General features: G+C 39.2%; 1 protein-coding gene across 4 annotated transcripts in view; it reads right to left on the bottom strand.

Annotated features, from left to right (window-relative positions):
• The window catches only part of Cdk14 (cyclin dependent kinase 14), a 529,514-nt gene that overhangs the window by 238,384 nt on the left and 264,003 nt on the right, over positions 1 to 27,127 (bottom strand). For all 4 annotated transcript variants that reach the window (XM_055612730.1, XM_055612732.1, XM_055612733.1 and 1 more), the window contains one exon: positions 12,149 to 12,211. In XM_055612730.1, coding sequence (XP_055468705.1) covers positions 12,149 to 12,211 — 63 coding nt within the window. The remainder of the gene's footprint in view (positions 1 to 12,148; positions 12,212 to 27,127) is intronic.

Below are 27,127 nucleotides of genomic sequence, written 5' to 3'. Positions count from 1 at the left end.
TACATGCTAGCTGTTGCCTCTACATGATAGAACGCCATCTTACCTAACCCTCCTGACAGGGGTGCTGAAGCACACCCTGTCATTATCTCCGCAGCCCTGATGAAGAAACTGACTGTGGCTTCTCAAGACTTCTCAGCCAATGCAGTGCAAGGGTCAGGACGCAAACTGAGACTGTTTGACTACAGAGTTGGCACCCTTAAATAAGCTAGTGCAGGAATTGTAGACAAGAATCAACACACGTAGGCAGCACCTTGATATAAAAATTTACTTCCTCAAACTGATAGGACAGCATACGAACGTCTAATAACATGGCCTCCGAACACACTGAGCAGAACTCTGGTTTTAGCCCAGTGCTCAGGTGCTACTCGTCTGTATTTCCTGGCTCTAAGAAGTCTTGCTCATACCGTACTCATACAGGGATGCTGCTCTTCAACTCTGTACAACAGTACATGGGTGCCTCCCTTGACCTCCCTCCCATCCTTTCCCCAGTCCCCCTGCTCTGAACAAATATTCCAACTCTATGTCCCTAATTTAGTTTCTGAACACATCATTCACGGCACAGAATTCACCCCGCCTCCCACAGACAGTCTCCTCTATCCCCATCCCAAACTAGATACACAGTTGGCATTCTGTACCACTAATGGGATTAGTGAATAAATTTAGAGACATCTGGATCGAGATAGATAAAAATGATCGCAGATAGGAAGTCCTAGAATGGGATTCTCAAATAGCTAAGAGCAGAAGTGGGTGGATTAAGCCATACCAACGGGTTCTTCTTTTAATACCCTCAATAATTAGTGAAACTATATAATCCTTGTGCTAATCCAGTAGCGATTCAACTAGGATTATCATGCTGAAGAAGATTAAAGCCTGTATTAGGGAAGGATGGGATTACACACTCCAGCCTTAAGTGCACAAAAGCCCTAAGCTGTGTGTCCTGATATAGCTTCCAAAGTACATAAAATCAAGACAGAGCAAATCTATACACTGACAGGTACCACCTCACAAAGACAGACTGACAGTTACACAAACACTTAAGAGACCTTCAAACCATAGTTCACACTCAGTTTCCTGAAGGTCCTGGGAAGGAAGGATCCAGCAACAAAAACTATCAGAACTGCTTTGCCATTATATGAAGATCAGGCTGTGAGAAGAAAACTCGGGAAATTCACCATTCTGAAACATAATAGGGAATTAAGCTATGCATTCTCTGAACATATACTGAATAGACACTGGATGAACTTTTTTTTTTTTTTTCTGAAGAGAAAACTTGAGGCCATGGCTACAAGTATAATATAAGTTCAGAAGAAACAGAAGATAATATTCAAAACTGTTACAAATGTAGTGATGGCAAGATGACAATAGCAGACTTCACTGAAGCTAGGTGTGGTGGTACACATCTGTGGTCCCTGCACACAGACTGAGGCAGGAGGATTGAAAGTTCCAGGTCAGCCTGGCTATATAATGAGATGTTGTCAAACAAAGAGAGGAAAGAGAGGACTGAGAGAGAGAGAGAGAGATAAGGGGTGAAGGAAGGGATGAAAGAGCAGGAAAAAGAAGGAGAAGACTCTTAGAAGGACAGAAAGGAAGGGAGGAAAAAGAAAGAAGGCCAAGGAGAAAAGAGAGTCTCCACTGAAACCAGTAGCAAAGGAGATATTTTCAAATCATATCTCATGGTGGCTAACCACCAGCGGTTATGTACTCGTAGGTAGGGTAGGAAGTGCTCAGGACTCCACTCCTTGCTAGTCTTCAGTAACTCTTCAGTCTTGCTGGAGAACCCCAGTTTTGGGGGATTTCTCCTTATGCACATTCAGGCAAGGACCTGACTTTCTCAGTTAAGTTTCTAGGAATGCTACTTTTCTCAGATGTTGAACAAACCATAAGTAAGCTCTCACTTGACCTTCTCCAAAACAGTGGAGGATGTTAAGGAGAAAAAAAATCATCAGAGTGGCCCACACAGGCAAAGAGAAAGAATTAGATCAACTTTGTTATTAAAATTAGTCAATGCCAGTGGAAAACCACAGAACGAAAAAGAAACAATGAAGACTTAGCTTCTCACTGCTAAGGTCACTCCAGGTTCTGTTGCATGTATTATTTAATCCCTTCAGCCTGAAAAACCAGCATTTTGTGATAACGGAATGCAAAAAGTCCAAATCCAAAACAAGAGTCCTCGAAGTCCCCTGTTCTCGCAACACTTGCCAACTTGAAGCACATCTCATTACCCCGAATGTAGTAAGTGGCATATCTGATGTGTGCTACAAGCATGGCTGAATCTTCCCTCACATAGTCAATGTCCTTTCGTTTTAAATAAACTCATTATAGATGGTTGGGAGCCACCATGTTGTTTCTGGGAATTGAACTGAGGACCTTTGGAAGAGTAGACAATGCTCTTAACCTCTCTCCAGCCCTTCATAAAAGCTCCAATTAGATTATAATGAATTCATTATAATCTTGAGATTCCTTTGTTTGCTCTTTTCTATTTAAAACACTCCTCGAAGTAAATAATACGGCAGGAGGATGTACCATGTACAAAAATGGCAGGCTATATTTGGAGCCATCTTCCTACCTCTCTGCTGCAATGTACATAAGGTCTTCCTGGTACACTTGGTCTCAGAATATCCTACTTAATTTTTCTGAAAAGATTCTTCCAAACTCATGAGCACACTCTGAAGGCTTACATGCCAGTTTGAGTATGTTCAGGCTCTGTAATTGATATTCCAATGAGATAGGCCTTCAGCAATCACATGAGGAATGGGGACAGCTCTGTCAGGAGCAGAGCTCTGAGGGCCCCCAAATCATGTCATCCTCTGCAGGGAGCAGTGCACACTCCCAGTGTCATGGCATATACCTCCTAGAAATACCACCTACTCTGTTCTTTGGTAATGCAAAGCTTATTAACTATGATCGCCTCGAGGCATATGTGTAAGCAAAGTGAGATTAAAATCTAACAAATTGCATTTGTTAGTATCCTTTAATATTTATCTATTCTTTTTTGAAACTTGTCAAACAAGTTATAGAACGAAAAAAATCAAGTATTTTCATGACAACTTTGAACATCAGTTGGTTAAAGGTATTCATTGTTGAACTTAATGTGTTATATTTATTGCTACAAAGTATTAGAGACACAGAAACAAGGTTTATAACTAACCCCTCCCACCAGTGTCTAAAAACATAACTTCAAGTTGCATTTTATCTGACTATCTGGAGTCAGACACCTACTAGGTTCTATGACTGGTCAGAAAAACAAGGATTCTTTGGTAGCCAAGATTCTCCTTAAACAGGATTATGCATGATTAATGCTTAAATCATTGCAGATTTCCAAGGAATGAAAAAAATCCCTTAAGGGTGTTTAGGGTCTCTTAGGGACTATATAAGAATATCAAATTACCAGTAAGAACTAATGACAATAGCGCACATACCCATGGCATGCCGGTACTCTCCTACAAAGACAGCTAATCCACTTTGTTGTCATCTGGAGGCTGTTTAGCATCTCTGTATCTTGGGTTTCTCATTTTAAGAAGGACGGTTTGAATTTTGGATGGATACCTTTAACAGCCACTTATACCATGAAATTGTGTCATTTCACAAGTCTCTGAATAACAATGCAACAGGCTCTAAGGAAAATGACTGCGGCAGCAACCACATACTGAAGACTTATTATGGCGCATATTCCATAGCTCCATCTTTGTAGAAAAAAATTGCTAGAAATATTGAGTCTTCAAAATATTCTATAACTTGTATCAGACAATACTTTTCTTATAAGGCTAGTTCTTCTATTTGGAAACTTCACAGAATGATTTATCACGACTCATTCCATTTAATTAAGTGTCAAAAAAAATCTAATGTAAACATCAAGTCCTAATTTTAATATAATACATTCAATTACCTCCAAATAGTTTTACTTTACAAAGCATCATTGCAGTTTGCTGTGCCGGGTTTAAAGCAACAGTGAATAGGTAATTCAAGGATAATAAATGAAATGGATTAAAAACCACAGAGATATTTGGCAACATGTCACTCGATACTGCTTGATGTTTCGCTCTGCAGGTACTTGAAAGCATTTAAAAAATTGCACTATTTGGACAGTGAATTATAGAAGGATCAGTGTCAGTGCATCAGGTCACATGGGTGCATGTTTTGCAGTATACTTCCTCCATATCTAGCTGTTAGGAAATGTGCATAGTAGAAGAAACAAATCACATTTCTACTCGCTTTGGGGTTTTCCACTTTACTTTCTACTTCCTTGTTAGATTCCAAAACTGTCTTGAGAAAGATATATAGCATGTTTCAGAATTCCTAGATAATATAAAAGTTAATTTACATTTCTAAGATCCTGGAACACGAGCAGGCTTTTTCCTAAAGTTAATAGCTTTCTGAACTGGAATAATTTTAAAAAATGAGACTTGGAGGTACCTAATAAGTTCTTGTGAGAATAACTGCTTTCATTTTATTTGAAATTTGGGCTCGCTGAGTCATTTGTCTTCCACCCCTCCTTCCTTCACATTTCAGCACAACAGTGGACACTAAGCAAAGCTCACTCTTAGATGGACGTGCCCAGAATGAGCAGGAGGGAATGGAAAGGCAAGGTCTAGAGCTAGGAGGCTCCCAGGGAGTCAGGTGTGTTTGCAAGTTAAGCAGATCTCATAGGATCTATAGGCGTCTCGAAGTTTCCAGGCTATAGCCGATGAAGAGTGCACAGGGATCTGTAGTGGAAGCTTTGGTTTCTTTAAAAAATTCAGGTATGTTATGTAAATATGTTTTTGTTTTAATTCTAAGCATGGGATTTGGGGCTGCATTTAATTGGTCCACAGCTGTTAACTATGTGCTCTGAGAGGGGCATAATCTTTGCCAGCAGCAGATAATTTAATGCTGACCACTCTGAGAGGGAATGAATACCAGAGCACTGAGAGGAAAAGGAGGAAAAGGAACCCACTTGGATACTGAACTGCCATGGGCTACATCTGTGCAGGGGTCTTAGGTTATCTCCATGCATGGTTCTTGGCAGGAGAATCAGTCTCAGGAAAGACCCCTGTGCTCAGATATTTTGGATCTGTTACTCTCCTTGTGGAGTTCCTGTCCTCTCCAGATCTTACTGTTTCCCACTTCTTTCCTAAGATTCCCTGCACTCTGTCCAAAGGTTGCCCATAAGTCTCAGCATCTGCATTGATAGTCTGCAGGGCAGAGCCTTTCAGAGGTCCTCTGTGTCAGGCTCCTGACTTGTTCCCTCTTTTCTCCTTCTTCTGATGTCCATCCTCTTTGCCTTGATGGATAGGAATTGAGCATTTTAGCAAGGGTCCTCCCTCTTGATTAGTTTGTTTAGGTGTTTAGGAACAGGGACTATCTCTGACATGAACTGATTGGTCTGCTCTTTAATTACCTCCCCCTGAGGGGGAAGCAGCATTACCAGGCCACAGAAGAAGACAATGCAGCCATTCCTGATGAGACCTAATTGACTAGGATCAGAAGGAAGGAAAAGAAGACCTCCCCTATCAGTGGACTTAGGGAGGGGCATGCATGCAGAGGTTGGAGGAAGGGAGGGATTGTGGGGATGGGAGGAGGGAGGGAACCACAGGGGAAATACAAAGTGAATAACATGTAATAAATAAAGAATTTTAAAAAATGTGTTAATATTTATAAAATTAAACGTTGTGATACATTTAACATAAAAAAAAAGGAAGAAAAGGGACGCTACTGATTTGCCCTGCTGCTGCGTTTGCTGTTTGCTGGTTACATGGACTACTAACTGTGAAGATTGGAATTGCCCCAAGGAACTAAGTCTAAAGAGGTCTAAGCTCTTTTTCCCTTGTAACTTTCTTTCTCTCCTCCCTAGTGTTGGGGGATTTGAAGGGAGGTAGAAGTATAAGAACCCAACTAAAAGAGAGAAAAGTATGCCTATAAAGGGCCATAGATCTTAATAAGGATTTTTATTGCCCCGACTGAACAACATGACCACAAGCGAGTTGAAGAGGTAATGGTTTGTTTCAGCTAACAGTTGCTTATCACAATTCATCAGGAAGGTAAACCAGAATAAGAACTCGAAGCAAAAACATGGGGAAATGCTCCTTATTAGCTTGCTGCCTTATTGCTCTGCAATGCCTGCTTTCTCACACAACTCAGGACCACCAGCCTAGGGGACAGCACCACCCACAGTGGGCCGGGCCCTCCCATATCAATCATTAATCAAGGAACTGGACAGACAGGCTTCCCTGTAGGCCAGTTTTATGGAGAAATTTTCTCAATTGAAAGGACCTCTTCCCAAATGATTATAGCTTGTGTCAAGTTGACACAAAACTGACCAGAACGCAAGAATTCTGTTTAATGGAACTGCTAATTAGACCAAACTTAAGAACTTGGCAGAAATTCTTTTCTCACATAGTGAAAATGAACAAGCATTTATATTTCAGTGATTTTTGTGTCTATAACAACATTTTAGAGATTTAGAGATATTTCAGTATGAAATATCTTGATCTAAGTGGAGAAGGCTAAATTTGCTTTTAAAAAGAGAGAGAAGATACAAACTGAAAGACTGACAAATAATGACTAAGTATAAAAATCTTGGAGGAAATCCATCAAAGAAAGCTACACCACAGGAAAAAATAATTTCAAGCGAAGTGATTAAAGAATTGTGAGTTTGGGTATGTGTGACCAATACATTTCTGATAATAACCTCAAAGAGGTATGTGAAGTAATAGAAGTTTGCACAGTGATGATAAGATAATACCTATGGCAAATAATAGATACTGCGCAACATCCATCGTTGAACGGAGAGAAGTGAGGTGAATTAGCCGGCTTAATGTCTGAGCCTCAGGATGAAAGCCCCCCATTCCCAAATGGGACTCCCAATTGGGTGCTTCTGCCTTACAACCGCATACAGCATGCCTCCAGTGATCAAATTCTATCATCCTTTTAATTCGAGCTTTAAAACACTGCCATGGAAGAGCGTACTGTTTAATTAGCTAGCCTCAATGCCTCTGTCAGAACCAAATAGTTAACAAGCACATCAGCAAATGATTCCACTGAATGCTCACCCCACACATTAATCACTAATTCATTTCCTAGCTGCCCCTTGCATATCTAATACAATACAGACTGATAACAAGAATAGGACAAAAGTGTTCAGGAGATACCCGGGGAGGCATCCAGAATGGATGTAGAATTAAAAAAAAACAAAAACAAAAACAAAAACAACTAATTAATGGAAGCATAAAAAATCATATTTTCTAACATATAGAATTAGGAAAAGCTCTATAATATTTCTGGCAATGCATCACAAAGTATCATCACTAGCTGAATGAGAGAACTCTAATGAAGAATGTGGAGAAAATCAGGTGTTTGCTTTTCTCTTTAAACATTACAAAGTCTCATTTAGGAATCTACACTCAGCGCCATCTGTATATGGCAATCTTAATTTGGCATAACATTATTTTATCTGTGACACACCTGCTTGTTCTATGGACTATGAAACAATGATAGCAAGTTTTTAACCATTATAAACTTCATGTTACTTTAATTAGTATCTTTACTGAAATAAAAAAAGAAAAACCGAAGTTAGTTTTTATACCAATAGGATTCCAAATACTTAAGGGAATAAGGTAGTGAGTTCAAAATTACTTTGGTCTTTTTCAGTTATTTTTAAAAAGATGGCAAATATAATTTTGCAAAGAATCATCTACAAAAGCGATTATACCACGGAAATGGAAATACATCACATAAAACACAGGAAGACTCAATCTCATCATGATAATAAGACGCTATCAGCTACATCTATGTCTGTCAGCTAGAGACAGCATCAATTAATCTTTCCTTTTTTTCCCTACAAACCTTAATTTCCAGTGTCTCATGCTTATCAATATTTAAATATATGAAATCTGAACAAAGGGGATCATTTAAACTCTTTCAGTTGTTTAAAAAACTCAGTAGTCAATCTGCAACCCATTAATAGGTATAAGATCACAAACTGATTCAAGTTTTGATTATAATTCAATTGTGACCAAACTCTGATATGATCTGAAGTAGATAATATTTAAAATGTGGAAAAATAATTAGTCTCCAAGAAAGCTAAGCAGTTTCCTACATCTCAATTTTCATGTGGTAGAAATGGGTTGCTATTTCTTTAGCCATCATAAATATTTATAATAAACTTATCCTTAGGCCTTTACATCAGGTTTTAAATAGTCCTCTGAGTAACTAATTGCTGAAATTACTCATTTGTCAAAAATTTACATAATGCTTAGAAATTACTCATTAGTTCAGTTAATATTTATTTCAGAATGCCATATTGATAATAGACACATTCTGTAGGCAATTAAAGTAGCAAAACGGTTCAGGAAATTTAGTTAACACTGACTTATTTTCTTGAGATTAGTCAAGCATTTCTAAGGAATCCTACACAAAATCAATAAAACTTTCACATACATATTGCTCAAAACTAGTACCAAGTTAAAGCAAAATGTTCATGTGGCTCCTGTGGAGTCAGAGGCCCCTGCGGGTGCTCGTTCATTGTCTCTATTCCCCCATGACACATTATCTTTGTGGTACTTGAAATTCTGCCCAAATAAAACTTAAAGAAAAATCCTCTCAACACATAAGTGTGTATTCATAAGTGTGTCGCCTTACTTACTACAGTCCGCGGTCTGTGTGTTTGCAGGCTGGCATGTGTGCCCCTGGGTGTTAGGGGAGGAGATGTGAGAGCTTGCTGTCTCCTTGCTGACTCCATGTGGGTCCTGGGCACAGAACCCAGGTCCATGTGCTCGGTGGCAAGGGCTTGTTCTCACAGAGCCATCTCCTTGCCCCAACATGGACAGTTTACTTTATAATAAACAAATATAGATGAAATAAAAATAAAGCAAATATGTACATTTGTTAAATTCAAGATAAATGTTTGTTTAATATGAGATTTTTTTATATTTAAAGTTTTAATTTAAATTTTTTTTCTTTATTAATTATACTTTATTCACTTTGTATCACCCTTGTGGTTCTCTCCCTCCTCCTGTCCCAATCCCTCCCTTCCTCCACCCTCTGTATGCATGCCCTCCTCAAGTCCACTGATAGGGGAGGACTTCTTTTCCTTCCTTCTGATCCTAGTCAATTAGGTCTCATCAGGAGTGGCTGCATTGTCTTCTTCTGTGGCCTGGTAATGCTGCTTCCCCCTCAGGGGGAGGTAATTAAAGAGCAGGCCAATCAGTTCATGTCAGAGACAGTCCCTGTTCCTATTACAATGGAACCCACTTGGACACTGAACTGCTATGGGCTACATCTGTGCAGGGGTCTTAGGTTATCTCCATGCATGGTCCTTGGTTGGAATATCAATCTCAGCAAAGACCCTTGTGCTCAGATTTTTTGGTTCTGTTGCTCTACTTGTGGAGTTCCTGTCCTCTCCAGATCTTACTGTTTCCCACTTCTTTCATAAGATTCCCTAAACTCTGCCCAAAGGTGGCCCATAAGTCTCAGCATCTACATTGATAGTCTGCAGGGCAGAGCTTTTTAGAGGTCCTCTGTGTCAGGCTCCTGACTTATTCCCTCTTTTCTCCTTCTTCTGATGTCCATCCTTTTTGCCTTTCTGGATAGGAACTGAGCATTTTAGCAAGAGTCCTCCCTCTTGATTAGTTTCTTTAGGTGTACAGATTTTAGTAGATTTCTCCTATATTATATGTCTATATGAGTAAGTATATACCGTATGTATCTTTCTGCTTCTGGAACACCTCACTCAGGATGATCTTTTCTAGATCCCACCATTTGTCTGCAAATTTCATGATTTCCTTTTTTTTATTGCTGAGTAATATTCCATTGTGTAGATATACCACAATTTGTGCATCCATTCCTCCACTGAGGGGCATCTGGGCTGTTTCCAGATTCTGGCTATTACAAATAAGGCTGCTACAAACATGGTTGAGCAAATGTCCTTATTGTGTACTTGAGAATCTTTTGGATATATGCCTAGGAGTGGTATAGCTAGATCTTGAGGAGGCGCTATTCCTACTTGTCTGAGAAAGCGCCAGATTGCTTTCCAGAGTGGTTGTACAAGTTTTCATTCCCACCAGCAGTGGAGGAGGGTTCCCCTTTCTCCACAACCTCTCCAGCATGTGTTGTCTCTTGAGTTTTTGATCTTAGCCATTCTGATGGCTGTAAGGTGAAATCTTAGGATCGTTTTGATTTGCATTTCCCTGATGGCTAATGAGGTTGAGCATTACTTTAAGTGTTACTCTGCAATTCAATATTCCTTTGCAGAGAATTCTCTCTTTAGCTCTGTACCCCATTCTTTAATTGGATTACTTGATTTTTTTGCTGTTTAACTTCTTTAGTTCTTTATATATACTAGATATTAGCCCTCTTTGAGATATAGGGTTGGTGAAGATCCTTTCCCAATCTGTAGGCTGTCGTTTTGTTCTGATGACGGTGTCCTTTGCTTTACAGAAGCTTTTCAGTTTCATGAGGTCCCATTTATTAATTGTTGCTCTTAGAGCCTGTGCTGTTGGTGTTCTGTTTGGGGAGTAGTCTCCTTGGCCAATGAGTTCAAGGGTTTTCCCCACTTTTTCTTCTAAGTGGTTTAGTGTGTCTGGTTTTATGTTGAGGTCCTTGATCCACTTGGACTTTAGTTTTGTGCAGGGTGATAAGTATGGATCTATTTGCCAAGATAAACGTTTAAAACATTTCTACATATTGCCAAGTGGCATACTGGGGAAACTAATAATCAATCCTGACAAATTTGCAAGGACATGAGTTCAATCATTTCACTTTTCTTTTCTAAACCATAATAGGTATTGAATATTAGTTTCTGATCATTTGATGGTATCTGACATTTTTAATCAAATACTGAGCATCAGATGATTTTAAAAAAAAAAAGACATGCCTTTTAACATACATTTTAATGTTATTATTGTGTGTGATTTGTGTGTGATTGGACATGTGTGTTACAGCATGAGTGTGGAGGACCACCATTGGAATGCATGCTGCCCTTCCACTATGGGATCCCGTGATCCTAAGCAGTCATCAAGCACATGTGGGACAGGGGCTCTGACCTGCTGGCCATCTTGCCAGCCCAGGGCATACTCTTAAAAGATCCTAACATTCCACCTGATTTTCAAATCTCTGTATGCTCAGGCAAAACTGTTTCAGTGTCTCAGTTTTAGCTCGACTGGTTCCCTTCTAATTAATATGTAGCACAGTATTACGAACAGTTGTTAATTTAGTAAATATTATTATTATGTCCTTCATTTTTTATTCATAAATTTAAGTGACAATAAATATCAACACCTTAAAAATATGTTAATACACCAAATAGAAATAGCCATGGGGCATCTGTCTCTATGTTATTGTCAGACATCTTTGAGAATAATTTCACCTGCAGTGTAATCCTAAGTGTGGCCCTGGAAAAGTGACTTGTCTCTTAGCAAAGAGAGAGGAAAAGCCAATATACCATTCCACCATTACCTACCATTTCCTTTTTGCTAGTGAGATTCTTTCTTTCTAGCCTCCTTCCTTCCTCCCCTTTTTCCTTTATTATGTATTTATTTATTTTCTTCTTTATCTTTTCTGTTTAAAACATTTTATTTTAGTATGGTGTTGAAAATATTAATCATATAAATTTAGAAAACTGACGTACAGCAGAAACCTCATGTGTAAATAGTTAAGTCCTTGTAATGGTGGTAAAACATAGTTATCAATATGTGACAGTATCAATAAACAAATTCTAGTCAGGTTTTTTGTTCTTATCTCCCTTTGTTTCTCATGGAGACATCCTTTAAACCAAAATTAAAAACTCAAGAGGGAGAGAGTAAATGTCTGAAGAAAGGAAAAATTGTATTTTTTTTTTTTTTGCTAAAACTTGAATAAAGGCACTTATGCATCACAAATGACCTTTTAATTTAGTTATCTGAAACTGTCATTTACATCATTGTATAAAATATATAACGCAACTAAAAGCTGCCACAAAGTACAAAAAATCCAAATGCTTCTGCACTAAAACTATTTAATTTAATTTTAAAACACCCTAATTTCTGCCAATTAAAATGCAGTGTGTTCTTTTCAGTATTATCTTCTTTACACAGAAGATTTTAAAAATGTTTAAATGATCACAGAGAGGTTAGTCTTAGGCTCAAAAGGGACTATAAAGAATGTGACCCCTTGGCTTTAGAATCCCTTTTCCTACCTTCACATTATCTGGATGGAGTCCTCCAGGGTGCTTGTCCATGTACTGGCATAAGTCAGTGTGCTGGGGAAAAAGGTGAAAATGTATTAATATCCCTCTGGCTATAGCATGATGAATCAATATTTTTCAGTTTCAAAGTCACCATTGCCTTCCGGACAAAACAAATACAGGACATGTGGGTGAATTTTTCAGTGTATGCCTTTGCATACACTCACCATTTTTAACCATAACAGAACGATCTTTACCTTTAGGTTTTATGTTCAACAATGTCTGTATTAAAACGAATACATGTTTACAGTCAACTTCTTCTTTGAATATATACTCTGATACTTAACAAAAATCCAAACACAAGTTTTCCATGAATGAGTTTGAACTCTTATTTACTTTATGTGAGCTGAAGACATTCAAAACCTTATTATGCTAATGAAATTAATAATTGAAAAATTTTACATGTCTACACACATATTCTTTTAGTTTTCAAAAAGTGATTATATTAAATAAATATAAATTATAAATGAACAAAAATACTTTCAGAGTAACAACTTGAATAAAGTCAGACAGGTTAAAACACTCAGATAATATGCAGTTATTTCTCAAGGATGACTAGTTAACATGCCAATAATAGTATTTAACCTTAGTTCTCTTCGTTTATGTGATAAATGACAGAAAAACTTTCCATTTCATTTTTTAGAGACAGGGTTTCTCTGTGTTAACAGCCTGGGCTGGCCTTGAACTCGCAGAGATTGCCTGCCTCTGCCTCCTGAATGCTGGGATTAAAGGCCTGCACCACAAAGCCCAGATGAAAACTTTCTTGAAGTGGTAGTTTAGGCAAAAGTCTTCTACTTTTACTGTAAGGCATCATTTGGTTTACAAGACAAACACAAGATGAAATGAATGATCAGGTGTTGGGTGTCCACTGTGCTTGAGTGACTGAGGATGAGCAAATTATATAAAGTGTTCAGACACCTTGATGTAGCCATCATGCCCACAACTCAACCTTTGTCACTGGGATTTGATTGTACACCAGATGTCAGCTGCTGCTGACAATGGCCGAACTCAGCCTTGTCGCTCCATGCTGAGCTTATGTGATATGCTGTACATAGGTTAGTCACTGAGGGGAGTTGGTGCAGGCAAAGTAGCTACAGAATGGGAGTTCTGGGTAACTCAGCGGAGTGCAGAGTATTCTGTATCAGCGCGCTGTAAGGATCACTAGAGCAGGCAGGGGTAGAAGGTCCCCTAAACAACTCAAAAAGAAACCAGTTCTGAGAAACAGCTTAGCCATTCCGAGGACAGATTAAACAAAATGGGACAGAAGATCTACTCGCTATGTGCTCTGACAGCACTGTCTTTTATCTGGAACCCCGTGAGCTATTAAGAATCAGGGGCAAACTTCATGCAGCTGGAACTGTTGAATGTGTAAACTGTGATCTTTGAGGTCCAGACGGCTGACACATAGCAACAAGGACATAGACATATAAAAGGTTACATACATAAGATAAGCTCACTAAAACAAACTTAAAACATAATTACAGTGGGTCCATGGGGCTTTTTCCTGAATAAATACTTGACAGTTTTATTCCTAGCATTGAAGAAACTGGGAGAAATTCATCTTCGTCTAAAACTGAAGAGCTTGTGTTATACACTTTCTCATTCTTTCAAATGTAGCTAAGCCAACATCAACTTCAGAAAGAGCAAATAAAGTACTTAAGAACAATTGTTTCTCGAGGAACAAATAAAATGGTATCTGAAAAACTTCCACAGGATTTGGCTTATATTGTGTGTGATGTAAGATTCATGAACACAAGAATGATATGTCCATGCCTGGGATATATTTTCAGTGTCCCTCCTCACTGAAAGGCTCATATGTTAAAAGTGTGTTCCAAAAACCACAGGGATAAATTGTTGATATATCTAAGGGGTAAAGGGAGGTCATCAGGTCACTGCAGGCATGAAACTGATGGGTAAAAGTAGTTCTTGTAGGGCCCTCAGTAAGTTTTCAGGAGAACTGTTTGTTTGTTTGTTTGTTCGTTTGAGACAGGATTTGATTGTGTAGCCCACCCTAGACTTGAGTTAGAGATCCTCTTAAGTGCTAAAACTACAAACACATACTATCACGTCTGGGTGATAGCAAGCTGTTACAGGAGACACTGACTTGCTTATGGATCCCAGTCTTGCTATTATGATCTTTCTCTTAAATGCACATCCACCCTGGACCCATCCATCATGGTGTAATCAGCCAGGGTCCTAGCCAGGGAAGCACCATATTTGCAGGCCCCGAAAGTATGAGACAATGAACCTATTTTCTCAGTATCTGGCCACAGGTGTTTTGTCATAGTAAGAGAATATAAGCCAATGCAAAAAAAATTTATGTCATGCTACAGTTACTGAAACCATAAACCTAGACTTATAAAGCAAATAAAAATTCATGATATCCTCAAATACAAACTGGAAACAATAAGCAACAGAACTCAAGAAGGATGAGAATTTAAAAATACCTATTTCACAATGTATACATATTTATATTTTGTGTTTTATATGTGGAATACATAATATGTAGCACAACAGAAGCCAAGAAACATCAATTGCAGTTATGTAACCAACTGTGAGGCACATTACTGTAAAGCATGATTAAATAACCAGAAAGGAAGATGAAAATCTACCAAAAAGCTCTAACTTCTCATTGTAAAGTCAACAAATAGAACAGGCAGAAAAACAGTGATAAAGATGTGACTTACAGAATGCAGGAGCAGCTTTGTTTCTGTGATCAACAGACTCACTTTTATGTTGAAAAGTATATACTATGTAAATAGAACAACAAAAAAGGTTTACTCACAGGAATAGCAGGTGTTTTCAATGATTGTATTTCAGTGGCACAGTAGCAAAAACTAACAAGAATTAACCATGAGAAGAACAACTGAAGAGCTTTCAGAAAGCAACAGTCAGCATTCTTTCTTATGCCAGTGGATGACATTCACATTAAACCATTTGATTTAGTCAAGTATAGATGGTGAGTTGTTCTCATTTTTGATCTTGGAGTATCCATATCCAATGATCTGGAACGTCATTGAAATACTGTTGCCATTCCTGTGAGTGAACTTTTTGTTGTTGTTTTATTTACCATTTGCTTGACCCAGTGACTGATCAGCAAACAATCAAATCCTCTCTTAAGAACCCAGATGCAAAGAGGAGTCCTAACTTTTATGTGTAAGCAACATATTGGAATCTTCAGGTAAGCCTATTTTTTAAGAATTAAAATTCACACAATTCATTTAAAAGAACTAACCCATGCTGGTCATGGTGGCACACATGTTTAGTCCCAGCACTCAGGAGGCAGAAGCAGGTGGATCTTTTGAGTTCAAGGCTTGCCTGTTCTACATAATAAGTTCCAGGCCAGCCAGGAACACCCAGAGAGATCCTGTCTCAAAACAAAACAACAACAATAAAAAAAAAAAAAACATTCTAAACAGTCTGAAAACCATAAAGCAATCAGTCAGTGTGACTGGGTGCAATTTTTTTTTTTTTTTTTTTTTAGTAATACATAAAACAGTTCTCCCAGCCAGTGTAATGGCAGCAAAGAGAAAACAAAGCAAAAAGCTGAGAAATGAAAATGCAAAAGGGAACCTGGAAAAAGAAACAAATATTTCCATAAGAAATCTTAGAAAAAAATATGTCAAAAATGTCAAAACTGTCTTTAAGTGGACAATGTACAGGATTCTAAACTAGAGCAATGAAAAGTGATTAGAGCATTAGTTACCTAGAAAGTGGGGCATTAGATGGATCACTATAATACAGCAGTAACTATAAATAAATGAATTAGATAATCAATGAAGAAGAGTGAGAAACTGTCAAAACAACACCCTGTCCCAAGTAGAGAAGATGGCTGCATTTAAAGGTAGAATCAAGTGAGCAGAAAAAGTAGAGAACAACAGAGTTTGATCAATTAAACAAAAACCCACTTCTCTAAAAAAACACACAGGACATCAACATTGGAAATTTGACTTTTTTTTAATAAAAAATACCTATTTTATTTTATTTTTTATTATAATTTATTCACTTTGTATCCTCCATAAACCCCTCTCTCCTCCCCTCCCAATCCCACCTTCTCTCCCTCTTCTTCACGCATGCCCCTCCCCAAGTCCACTGATAGGGGAGGTCCTCCTCTCCTTCCTTATGATCTTAGTCTATCAGATCTCATCAGCAGTGGCTGCATTGTCATCTTCTGTGGCCTGGTAAGGCTGCTCCTCCCTCAGGGGGAGGTGATCAAAGAGCAGGCCAATCAGTTCATGTCAGAGGCAGTCCCTCTTCCCATTACTATGGAACCCATTTGGACACTAAACTTCTTTAAAGAAGAGGATTTGGCAAAACACAATCAGCACTGAGAATGAGGAAAAGGAGTGCTATTTGTGATCACACACTCTGGTATTCCTACTGCTTCCACTTATACACTGAGGCAGAAGGACAACTCGAGGCAAGCTTGAACTCAATAGCATGACCTTCTTTAAAAATAACTGAAAAAAAAATTGTAAGTGAAAGAGGCAGTGATTCTAAAATATACTACAGCTGTCGCACAACAGGCCAAATACTGCAAGCATCATGAACTCAAAATATTTGGTGTCTAGATAAAAATTAGTTTTTCTAAAAGGAGTTAATTACTATGCTTTATTCTATAAGAAATGGGAACTAAAGAGCCATTACCCCACCACACACACACAAAAGAAGTAAATTCAGACTTCAGTAGCAAATCCTCCAAATTTTAAAGTAAGATACACAAAATACTTCAGGACACAGGAAAAGTTGAGATGCTTTCCAGTCTCTAAAGGGCAGGGTCAAATCTGACACAGGCAAAGGAGGGGTAAGGGAAGGAAACTTCTTTAGTTGTAGATGCATACACTCTAAAAGATTATCATACTAGGTAGCAGGATTTGATCCTGAACAGATAGACTAACAAACTAAGAGCAAATAAGAAAAATGCTAGACAGGAAGGAAGAGCTGAGTATCTGTTAATGTGCACCTCTAAGCATCAACAAGTTAAGGGGGCTGGATGGTTGTGACACTAAACACATCTTATGACATCAATACAGGGCACATGATGGCATTGTAGTAGGAATATAACAGGCTTGGCTCTAATATAGTTCAACTACTGAGGATTTTATATGAATTGTTTTCACCCTTGCAAACAAAGTATTCCGGCATTTTGTTTAACATGGAAACAACAAAGCTGACAGAGAAAAAAATACATGTGAAGCAAAAGCTCTGATTCTAAAGTGATGCAGATGACCTGTTTAATGTGTGTCCCATGACAGAGCATCATGAACTACAGAAGAGAGGTTTTCTAGAAAAAGAGTTATTAGGAAATGAGTTTTTTTTTCTAAGTGAGCTCTTAAATTTATTTTTTGTCTTAAACAACATATCATTTTTCGTTTTGTTTTTTCTTTTCTAATATATTTTTTTATTTATTACAATATATTCACTTTGTATCCCAGTTGTAGCCCCATTCTTGTCCCCTCCCAATCCCACTCTCTCTTCCTCCCTCATCTCCTCCCATGCCCCTTTCCTACCCCATTGATAGGGGAGGTCCTCCTCCCCTTCCATTTGACTCTAGCCTGTCAGGTCTTATAAGGACTGTCTTTCGTTGTCTTCCTCTGTGGCCTGGTAAGGCTGCTTTCCCCTCAGAGGGAGGCGATCAAAGAGCCAGACATTGAATTCATGTCAGAGACAGCCCTTGTTCCCCTTACTATGGTACTCACTTGTAGACTGAGCTGCCATGGGCTACATCTGTGCAATGGGTCTAGGTTATCTCCATGAATGGTCCTTGGTTAGAGTATCGGTCTCAGAAAAGACCCCTGTGCCCAGATTTTTTGGTTCCGTTGATCTCTTATGGAGCTCCTGTCCCCTCCAAGTCTTTCTTTTTTTACATTATATTCCCGATCCCCACTCCCTCCCCCTTCTTCACACATGCCCCTCCCCAAGTCCATTGATAGGGGAGGTCCTCCTTTCCTTCCTTCTGATCTTAGTCTATCAGATCTCATCAGGAATGGCTGCATTGTCTTCCTCTGTGACCTGGTAAGGCTGCTACCCCCTCAGGGGGAGGTGATCAAAGAGCAGGCCAATCAGATTATGTCAGAGGCAGTCCCTCTTCCCATTACTATATAACCCACTTGGACACTAAACTGCCATGAGCTACATCTGTGCAGGGATTCTAGGTTATCTCCATGCATGGTACTTAGTTGGAGTATGTGTCTCTGGGGCGACCCCCATGTTCAAATTTCTGGTTCTATTGCTCTCCTTGTGGAGTTCCTGTCCTCTCCAGATCTTACTATTTCCCACTTTTTACATAAGATTCCATGCACACTGCCCAACACTTGGCCATAAGTCTCAGTGTCTGTTTTGATAGTCTTCAAGGCAGAGCCTTTCAGAGGTCCTCCGTGGCGGGTTTCTAGCTCCCTCCAAGTCTTTCTATCTCCCCCTTCTTTTGTGTGATTCCCTGCACTCTGCCCAAAGTCTGGCTATGAGTCTCAGCCTCTGCTTTGATACCCGGCTGGGTAGAGTATCAAGAGGCCTTCTGTGGTTGACTCCTGCCTTGTTCCTTGTTTTCACCTTCTTCTGATGTCTATCCCATTTGCCTTTATGAGTGAAGAGTGATTATCTTACTCAGGGTCCTGCTTCTGGCTTAGTTTCTTTAGGTGTACAGATTTTAGTATGATTATCCTATATTATTAAATGTCTAATATCCACTTATAACTGAGTTTATACCATGTGTGTCCTTTTGCTTCTGGGATAGCTCACTCAGGATGATCTTTTCTAGTTCCCACCATTTGCCTGCAAATTTCATGATTTCCTTGTATTATTCATTAATACTTTGAGAATTTTGTTTATACATATAAGGCATTTTGATCAAGCCTTTAAATGTTTAATTTTATATTTAATTTTATATTTACTCCCACACAGGGCATAGAAATATGGTTTGTGGGCATGTGTGCATGTCAGTCATCCACACACTAGTAGGGCTATCCACAGTTGCGTTTTCCCTTGTACGGGTCACATAACCGCTCACGGTTACATCACCTTCATCTGTGTAGCGACGATAATCAGAACACTTACCTCAGACTTCTGTTTGTGAAAAAATTAATGAGCGAACAGCAGCCAGTGAACAGTGGATACTGTAGAGGATGATAATGACCGTGATTATGATCCTGATCATGATTTTCCATGTTGTGTTTACATTAGGAAGGATTGAAATAGAAAATGAAAATAAAAATCTAGGGGGAAAGAGCCACTCCTGCATCGTAGCATTTCATGGCTGTATGTGTGGCTGACTCCTGTCCTTCTTCACATGCTAGTCCTCATTACACTGCTCTCTATGCTCAACTACCCAGTGACCCACTATACATCATGGACCTTAGATTGTTCTGTCTGATTAGAAACAAGAACCTGAAGAATCTTGGTGCAGGAGGGGCAAGCAGGAGTACAAGGTCAGACTATGTTGTCTAGAATTGGTGCTTCACAAACAATTCTACACACACCAAAAGCTGTTTATTTCCCTTTCTATTTTTAAAAGATTTCTTTCCATTATTGTTATTTAAAAAAAAAAGGACAAGAAAAACAGAAACAAAAACCTTCCTTTTTCATTTTTCTTTTTTTCTTTTTAATAGAAAACCTCTGCCTTGGGCTGAATCAGATGCAGCAAAATTACAAATTTTATTAAATCCTTCTTTAACTTTTTTCCTCATGATTTGGACTGGTGTGGAAAGGAGAGGCCGCGCAATGATATCACAAGGCACTTCTTGGTGCTTCCATTTTTCAGTGTGAATTTGGGTTTGGATTTGAGCAGAAGTTCTGCGGCAAGTGACAAGCAGATCATTTTTCTGTGCTGGTAAGACTGATCCCCTGAGATCCATCTGGCTTGCTCACTGGAAGTGTCTTCTAACACCTAAGGGAGCACTAGGAGAGAAGCTCCGGGATGACTACATCAAGCAGCTCGCCCACCTCTGAAGTCGCCAGGGACATCTGCACTAGCCTTTCTTCTTTCCTCCCCTAACTGACCCACCTCAGCCCCATCATATTCACCCTGTTGCTGCTGTTTGTCTTCAGGATAATTTAGAAGCCCTAGACAGCCTTGCATCTGACAGGTTTATGTTTGATGCCTAGGAACTTCAATCTTCCATAGAGTAGGTGGTTTCAAGCGTTTCTAGATTAATAGAGCATGCAGAAACAGAGGAAGAACAGGCTTTGGCTGTAAAGATTCAGTCCCTGTCTAGCAATCCCTTCCTTCTTTATTGCTGATTGCTTATGGAACATTTCCAGGGGAAGAAAATGTTTCCTTCCCCACTTTTGGGGGGATACCTGAAACCAGAACCACTGAAGACTGAATGTTCTCAATGAAATAATTTGTTGGGTACTGAACCTGTTGGTAATCCTGATGGAATTTCTTATGGCTGGAACAAATTAGAAGGCAGGGGAGAATTTTTGCTTTGCAAAATGCAAGGCATGGAGAAACCACAGAAAAGGAAAGGATTTCACCCTCATAAACACTTCAGCAAAGTAGAGGCTTGGATATTTTAAGTCATATTTTAAGTCACAGTGACCACTATCAGTCATGAGGCTTAGCTGGGAAGACATGAAGGAATAACCACAGCAAGGCAACATTAAAATATGTCTAGGTAAAGGCATCTCTTAAAAGAGAGAACCTGGAAAAAGAAATAGGGAGGAGAGAGGAAAGGGGTGGGGAGTGAAAGAAGAACAGGGGAGCAAAAGAAGAAAAGATAGGTGAGGGTTGGACTCTAACACTCAACTCTCTCTTTTGTCCACATTCCATCCCTTAGACCTTTGGAATCTGGTATAGGTCAGGGGACAGAAATAGTGCAATTCCATAGAACACAGAAAGTTATTGCAAGTCTGACAATCACTTAAACATGAAGGTTTGCCCATTTTCCATTGGCAGAAATGAATACATTCAATTGTTAGGTATTGCCCAGCATGTGTTTATGGATTTTTAGTCTGTCTAACATTTATGAATTCAGGTTTCAGCAGGTGGCTCCAAATAAACTTCATATTCAAAAGTCATCAAGTTCCTCAATTCGGCTTTTTTAAATGACCTGGGCAGATAGAATGGACTTTCCTCATCAGACACATAAATCCGCTTTTCAAACATATGCACCAGTTTCTGTTCACGGGCAATGTTAAATATGATGTCCACAGTATTTGTCAGCTAATTTTGATGTTCAGAAGCACTGCCAAAGTATGAAACAGAAAATAGTATAGTCCTATTTTTAAACATCTATGCTAAAAATAAAAATGTCCCACAGAGGATAACCAGCAGGACCCATCTTTTTGAAATTACATTAAGCAAAGCCTCCATAGCCTTTGTATTGTTCGTTTAATTTTCTATTTGACACAGTGAGAAAAGTTAGCATATTCACACTTAGTAAAATTTTTATAATGTTGGGAAGAAAAACAATCTGTCTCAAGCATAAGAATGAGGAGACATTACAGAGGCTAAAAACAAATTCAGAATTTGTGTTCTTAATATGTGAATTGCTCATAGTGTCAGGGGTTGGCACTCTCCCATAGGGTAGGTCTTGGTTGGGCCAGGCATTGGTTGGGAACCTGACAGAGTTGTCCTCTGAGAGACTCTACCTAGCAGTACCTCAAAACAGATGCTGAGACTCACAGCCAAACATCGGGCTATGCCTAGGGAATTCTGTGGAATTGAGAGAGGAAAGAGAAAATGAGGTGACAGGATCTCCACAAAAAACACAACAGAACCAACTAACCAGTTCCCAGAGGGGCCCTGGGCCATCATGACCAAGGACCATGCATGAACTGGGCCTAGACCCCCTACAAAGATGTAGCAGATGGACAGCTTAGGTATCAAGTGGGTCCTCTAATAAGGAAAGTGGGGACTGCATTGGACACAGACTCACTTGTGAGTTTTTTATCACTCCTCCCTGGAAGGACTGCCTTATCAGGCCACAGGGGAAGAGGACAAGCTCAGACCTGATGCGACTTGATGAGCAGGAAGAGAATAAGAAGGAAGAGGGAGAAAGAAAAAGAGGGAAAGAGGGAGGGGAGGAGAAATAGAGAAACAACCAGGATGTAAATAAAGTAAATAAAAAATAAATAAGCTTAAAAATTAAAAAAAAATATATATGTGATTTGGTTTTATGTTTAAAATCAAGAGCTCAGTTAAAGTTGTATTGTGAAATTAATAAATATAATTTTCTATGAAAAGTTCATTGAAGTAAAAAAATGGTATATGTTAGGAACTAGCTGCTAAGAAAGAAAAACAAATTGGAGGCATCAAAATACAAAGCCATCTTACCCTCATTGACCTTGGAGTGATAAAAATCCTCTTATATACACAGCCAAGTTTAATTCTAGGTACCCTATCTTCATCCCGGTAACAGAACCATTACAGAGAAACTTTAAGTGGTAACCTTGATTATGAACAAGCAAGACCCTGCAAATAAAAAAACTGTAGTTTTCTATAGAAAAAGAGCCACTATTCCTCTTCCACTCTTTAGTGGTACCTCATATGATCACAAATTAAGGCAATAAGAACTGTGTGACAACGGTGGAAGCTGTCGCTACTGCCTGAGGTTGCCTTTGTTAACACTGTACCATGCCTAGGATACAGTACATGTAACTTTTTTAATTTTTATTTTTTAATATTAATCACAGGTTATTTACTTTGTATCCCAGCCATAGCCCCCTCCCTCATTTTCTCCCAATCCCACCCTTCCTCCCTCATCTCCTTCCTGTCCCTTTCCAAATCCACTGATAGGGGAGTTCCTCCTCCCCTTCCATCTGACCCTAGCTTATCAGGTATCTTCAGGACTGGCTGCAATGTCTTCTGTGGCCTAGCAAGGCTGCTCCTCCCTCAGGGGCGGGGGAAAGTAAAGTAGTCAGTCCTTGAGTTCATGTCAGAAATAGTTCCTGTTCCCCTTACTGTAGTACGGATACTGAGCTACCATGGGCTACATCCAAACAGAGGTTCTAGGTTATATCCATACATGGTCCTTGGTTGGAGAAACAGTCTCATAGAGGACCCCTATTCCCTGATATATATTTGTCCTTGTGGAGCTCCTGTCCTCTCCTGGTCATGTTAATTTCCCCCTTTTATCATATGATTCCCTGCATTCTCCCGAAGGTTTGATTATGAGTCTCAGCATCTGCTTTGATAAGCTGCTAGGTAGAGTCTTTCAGAGGCCCTCTGTGGTAGGCTCCTGTCCTGTTTCTTGTTTTCTCCTACTTCTCATATCCATCCCAGTTTTCTTTCTAAGTGAGGATTGATCATCTTACCCCAGGTCCTTTCTTGTTTATCTTCTTTAGGTGCACATATAACATGTAACTTTTTTTAAGGTGATAATTAATTATTATTGTCAGCTGATTAGAACAGAAATTCCCTGGGAGACTCATACCCAGAGATGGTTATGAGGGTGTGTCCAGAGAGGATTAACCAAGAAACAGAGACCCATCATGAAAGTGTGTGACAATCCCCTGAGGTGATGTTCTAACTAGATGAAAACGGTATAAATTGAAAGCCAGATGAACGATGAACACCACCGTTCATCTCTCTGGGACCAGCCACCCCAAGTCCTGCTATGTCTTCCTGTCATAACGGAGTTGCATCTCTTCAACTGTATTCCAAAATAAATCATTCTTTCCCTTAAATCTCTTGCTAACAGATATTTGTTCATAGCAATAAAAAAAGAACATGACAAACACATCACATTTTTTGGAATGCCAGCTGAAGGTCAGCATCAAATTAAAACAGCACTTGTGCAGTGGCTCTGAGCTCTGGAAGACTATCATTGCCCTTCTTAGTCTATTTAACCTTAGTTTATTACCACACACGATTCCTCAGGGAACTGTCACTGCTCCGGAAAGTGAAAAACACTTATGGAAGCTGAACACTGCCTTCTACAGCAACCACAAGCATTTTCCTCAAGGTATAATCTCGATTTTAAACAGCCCAGGTTGCTATGAGAATGAAAACATCAAATTACTGAGAAGTTAGGTTCAAACTGCTCTTGCATGCTCTTACCACAGGTTTGAATTGATTTTGAAATTGCATTTTTCCCTGTGAAGCTTAACAGCACTCACCTATTTCAGTCTTAAATCACAATTAATCAAATCATAATGTCGCAAGTTCCAAAACACGAGAATCATTCATTAATGAAGGGAAATGAAAAGAAGGCTTAATCTAAGGCATTTAAGACAAAAATCACAGGACTTTCAGGCATCTAACGAAGGGAGCTTACATCCACTATAAGTAAGAATGGACCCCTTTTGAAACTATGGTGTGAGGTCATCTTTAAGCGAGCAATCATCTGTTATTCAGGCCGTACACTAATGAATTGTAATTCCCCACTACCTTTAACAAAGACAATCATTTGTAAACAGGCACAGAGGTGCCACCTCTTTCCTCTGAGGTTCCAATTATAACTGAATTATTGAGCTTCTCATAATGTAACAAGACACAGCACGATCAGAGACAACATAGCCTTCCAATCTATTCTGCCCTGACATAAGCAAAGATATTCTTCTCAAATATTTCAATATTTCACTGTTTCTACACAAACCTCTTTTAAATACTATAAAGCCCGTTTCTATTTTTATCTGGTTTTAGGCCACACAGGAAATGTTTGAAATTCTCTCAATAAACCACACACATATTCCATAGAGAGGGGTTAAGGTAATTAAGAGAAAAGTAGATTGCTGTACAAAAATTCCTCCGTAATAACTAGCATGGAACAGTTTACTTCTGATTGAATTACACATTTCTTTTTAATCATTTAACATACTCTCCTCCTTTTTGGTAATAATAAATCTATGTGGCGCTATCCATAATTCTCCCTAAATGCTTTCAGCTGTCATTTCTCGATCCAAGATGCACGAGCACCCTGGGGCTGGTGAGTGAGCAGGAGACATTTCCAACCACATTCCCATCATGCAAAACCAGCAACCTGAAATATCCCTTCCATTAAAACAAAATACCATTTGACTGCTGGGAATAATGTCATACAGAGACAGATTAGACAGCTCCACAAAGGCAGGCAGACTACTGCAAGCCATTTTTCTCTCATAAAAGGAATGTAGACATTCATGCTCCAATAGTTTGTGTCTCTAGTAGTTTCAATATTGTTGAAGCTAATTCTTAAAGCAAAACACTTTTGTATCTGCAGGAGTCTTAGGAAACTTCTAAATGGGAACAAACAGTCTTCCTTTTTGAAATTAGGCAAATTTAATATATAGTTTGGGGACGATTCAGGAAACCCATGAAAACCTTCTACAACACATTCTACAGAATCTTTCTCTTCACAGTGTCAAACTATACTGAATATGTTCTTTAAAACCGAGGGAGAAGAGGGTTACTGAGTGTGGTTCAAGTATCACACAGCAAACCGTGCACAAGCCTAAGCCAAAATAGAACACTAAACGCTATCAGTTTCAAATAATCACTTTTTTAAAATGTTCATTGTATTTTGAAACAAGGTTGAGTTTTTAAAGAAAAATAAGGGAGCAGGGACTATTTATATCAGGAACTCAATGGCTGGCTCTTTGACCCAGCCCTGCTAGGCCACAGAGGAGGACGTTGCAGCCAGGCCTGAAGATACCTAATCAGTTAGGGTCAGATGAAAGGGGAGGGGATGAGGGAGTGGGATACAGCTGGGATACAAAGTTAATAAACTGTAACTAATATTAAAAAATATTTTTTTAAATTAAAATTTGCATGCACTTGAAGCTCACAGCAGTATAGTTTATTTCCTAAGCCACGTACCTCTGTCTGACCAGCTCCTTTGCAAGTGTTATCAAATCACCAGCACCCCCATAAAAAAGTCAGATGAGCCTACCTCTAATACCAATATGGGAGGCAAAGACAGAGCATCCTGAAATCAGCTGGCTGGCTAAGCTAACTGCATTGGCTACCTGTTTTCAGGGAGAGATGCTGACTTAGTAAAGAAGGCAGAGAACAGTTGAGGAAGACACTAGACTTCAACCTCTGGCCTCCAAATGCATGCTTACATAGGTTTCACATGTACCATACACACATGTGTCCACATATACAAACATGTATGAAGAGGAATTTTAGTCCAGCAACATGGCTGCTCTGGCAAGGGACCACATCCAAAGACCTAGGCATGTGTGATCTGGCTGAAATGCAGATAGACCAAATACCTTTTATTTTCTGTCTCAAACAAGCAATGATGTCTACTTAATGGACAGACAAAGTGATGAATCAGAGAAAGATTTGGCAGGATAGGATACACCCAACTCTCACAAGAATAGCACAGGAAAGAGAATATATTTCAGAGGAGCACAGAGAGATTGTTAGGAGAGTTGGGAATCAGCTGAGAATCAGTGCAGAGGAGTTGAGTTAATGGCAGTTCAGTTATGGCAGTTAAGTTCCTGGAGTTGAGACGATGTTTTACCATGACATTTGTACAGAGACAGGTGGAAGAGAGAATATGCTAGATACAGGTGAAGACAGACAAGCCAGAGAATGAAAAGGAGCCAGATGATTACAACAGATTGATAGAGCTAGTTTGAGACCAAGCAAAGCAATTCAATCGAAAGTTGAGAGAAGCCAGTATGAATCGGTCACCTTGTAGAGGAATTTGTGTAAGAAGAGCTGATTTGAAACAGCCGGCTACAATTCAGAAAGGGCAAGAAAGGGTGAGTTTATTCAGCAGCATGCCTATAAGACATGGATTACATCCAGGAAATAAAAGTTACCTTTCCACATGTACACAAACACATGCAGACTACACACACATATACATATGCAAAACAAAAATGATCTGGACTAGTACTCAAGAATATCTTAACTCTGAGAACTCTTTCCAGGGGTATGCTGCTAGCAATATGGAAGACCCTAAAGACACACACACACACACACACACACACACACACACACACACACACACACAGAGAGAGAGAGAGAGAGAGAGAGAGAGAGAGAGAGAGAGAGAGAGA

The sequence above is a fragment of the Psammomys obesus genome, unplaced genomic scaffold (assembly GCF_907164565.1).
Source record: "Psammomys obesus unplaced genomic scaffold, mPsaObe1.curated_primary_1811, whole genome shotgun sequence".
Lineage (NCBI taxonomy): Eukaryota > Metazoa > Chordata > Mammalia > Rodentia > Muridae > Psammomys > Psammomys obesus.
This window is presented reverse-complemented; position numbering and strand designations above follow the sequence as displayed.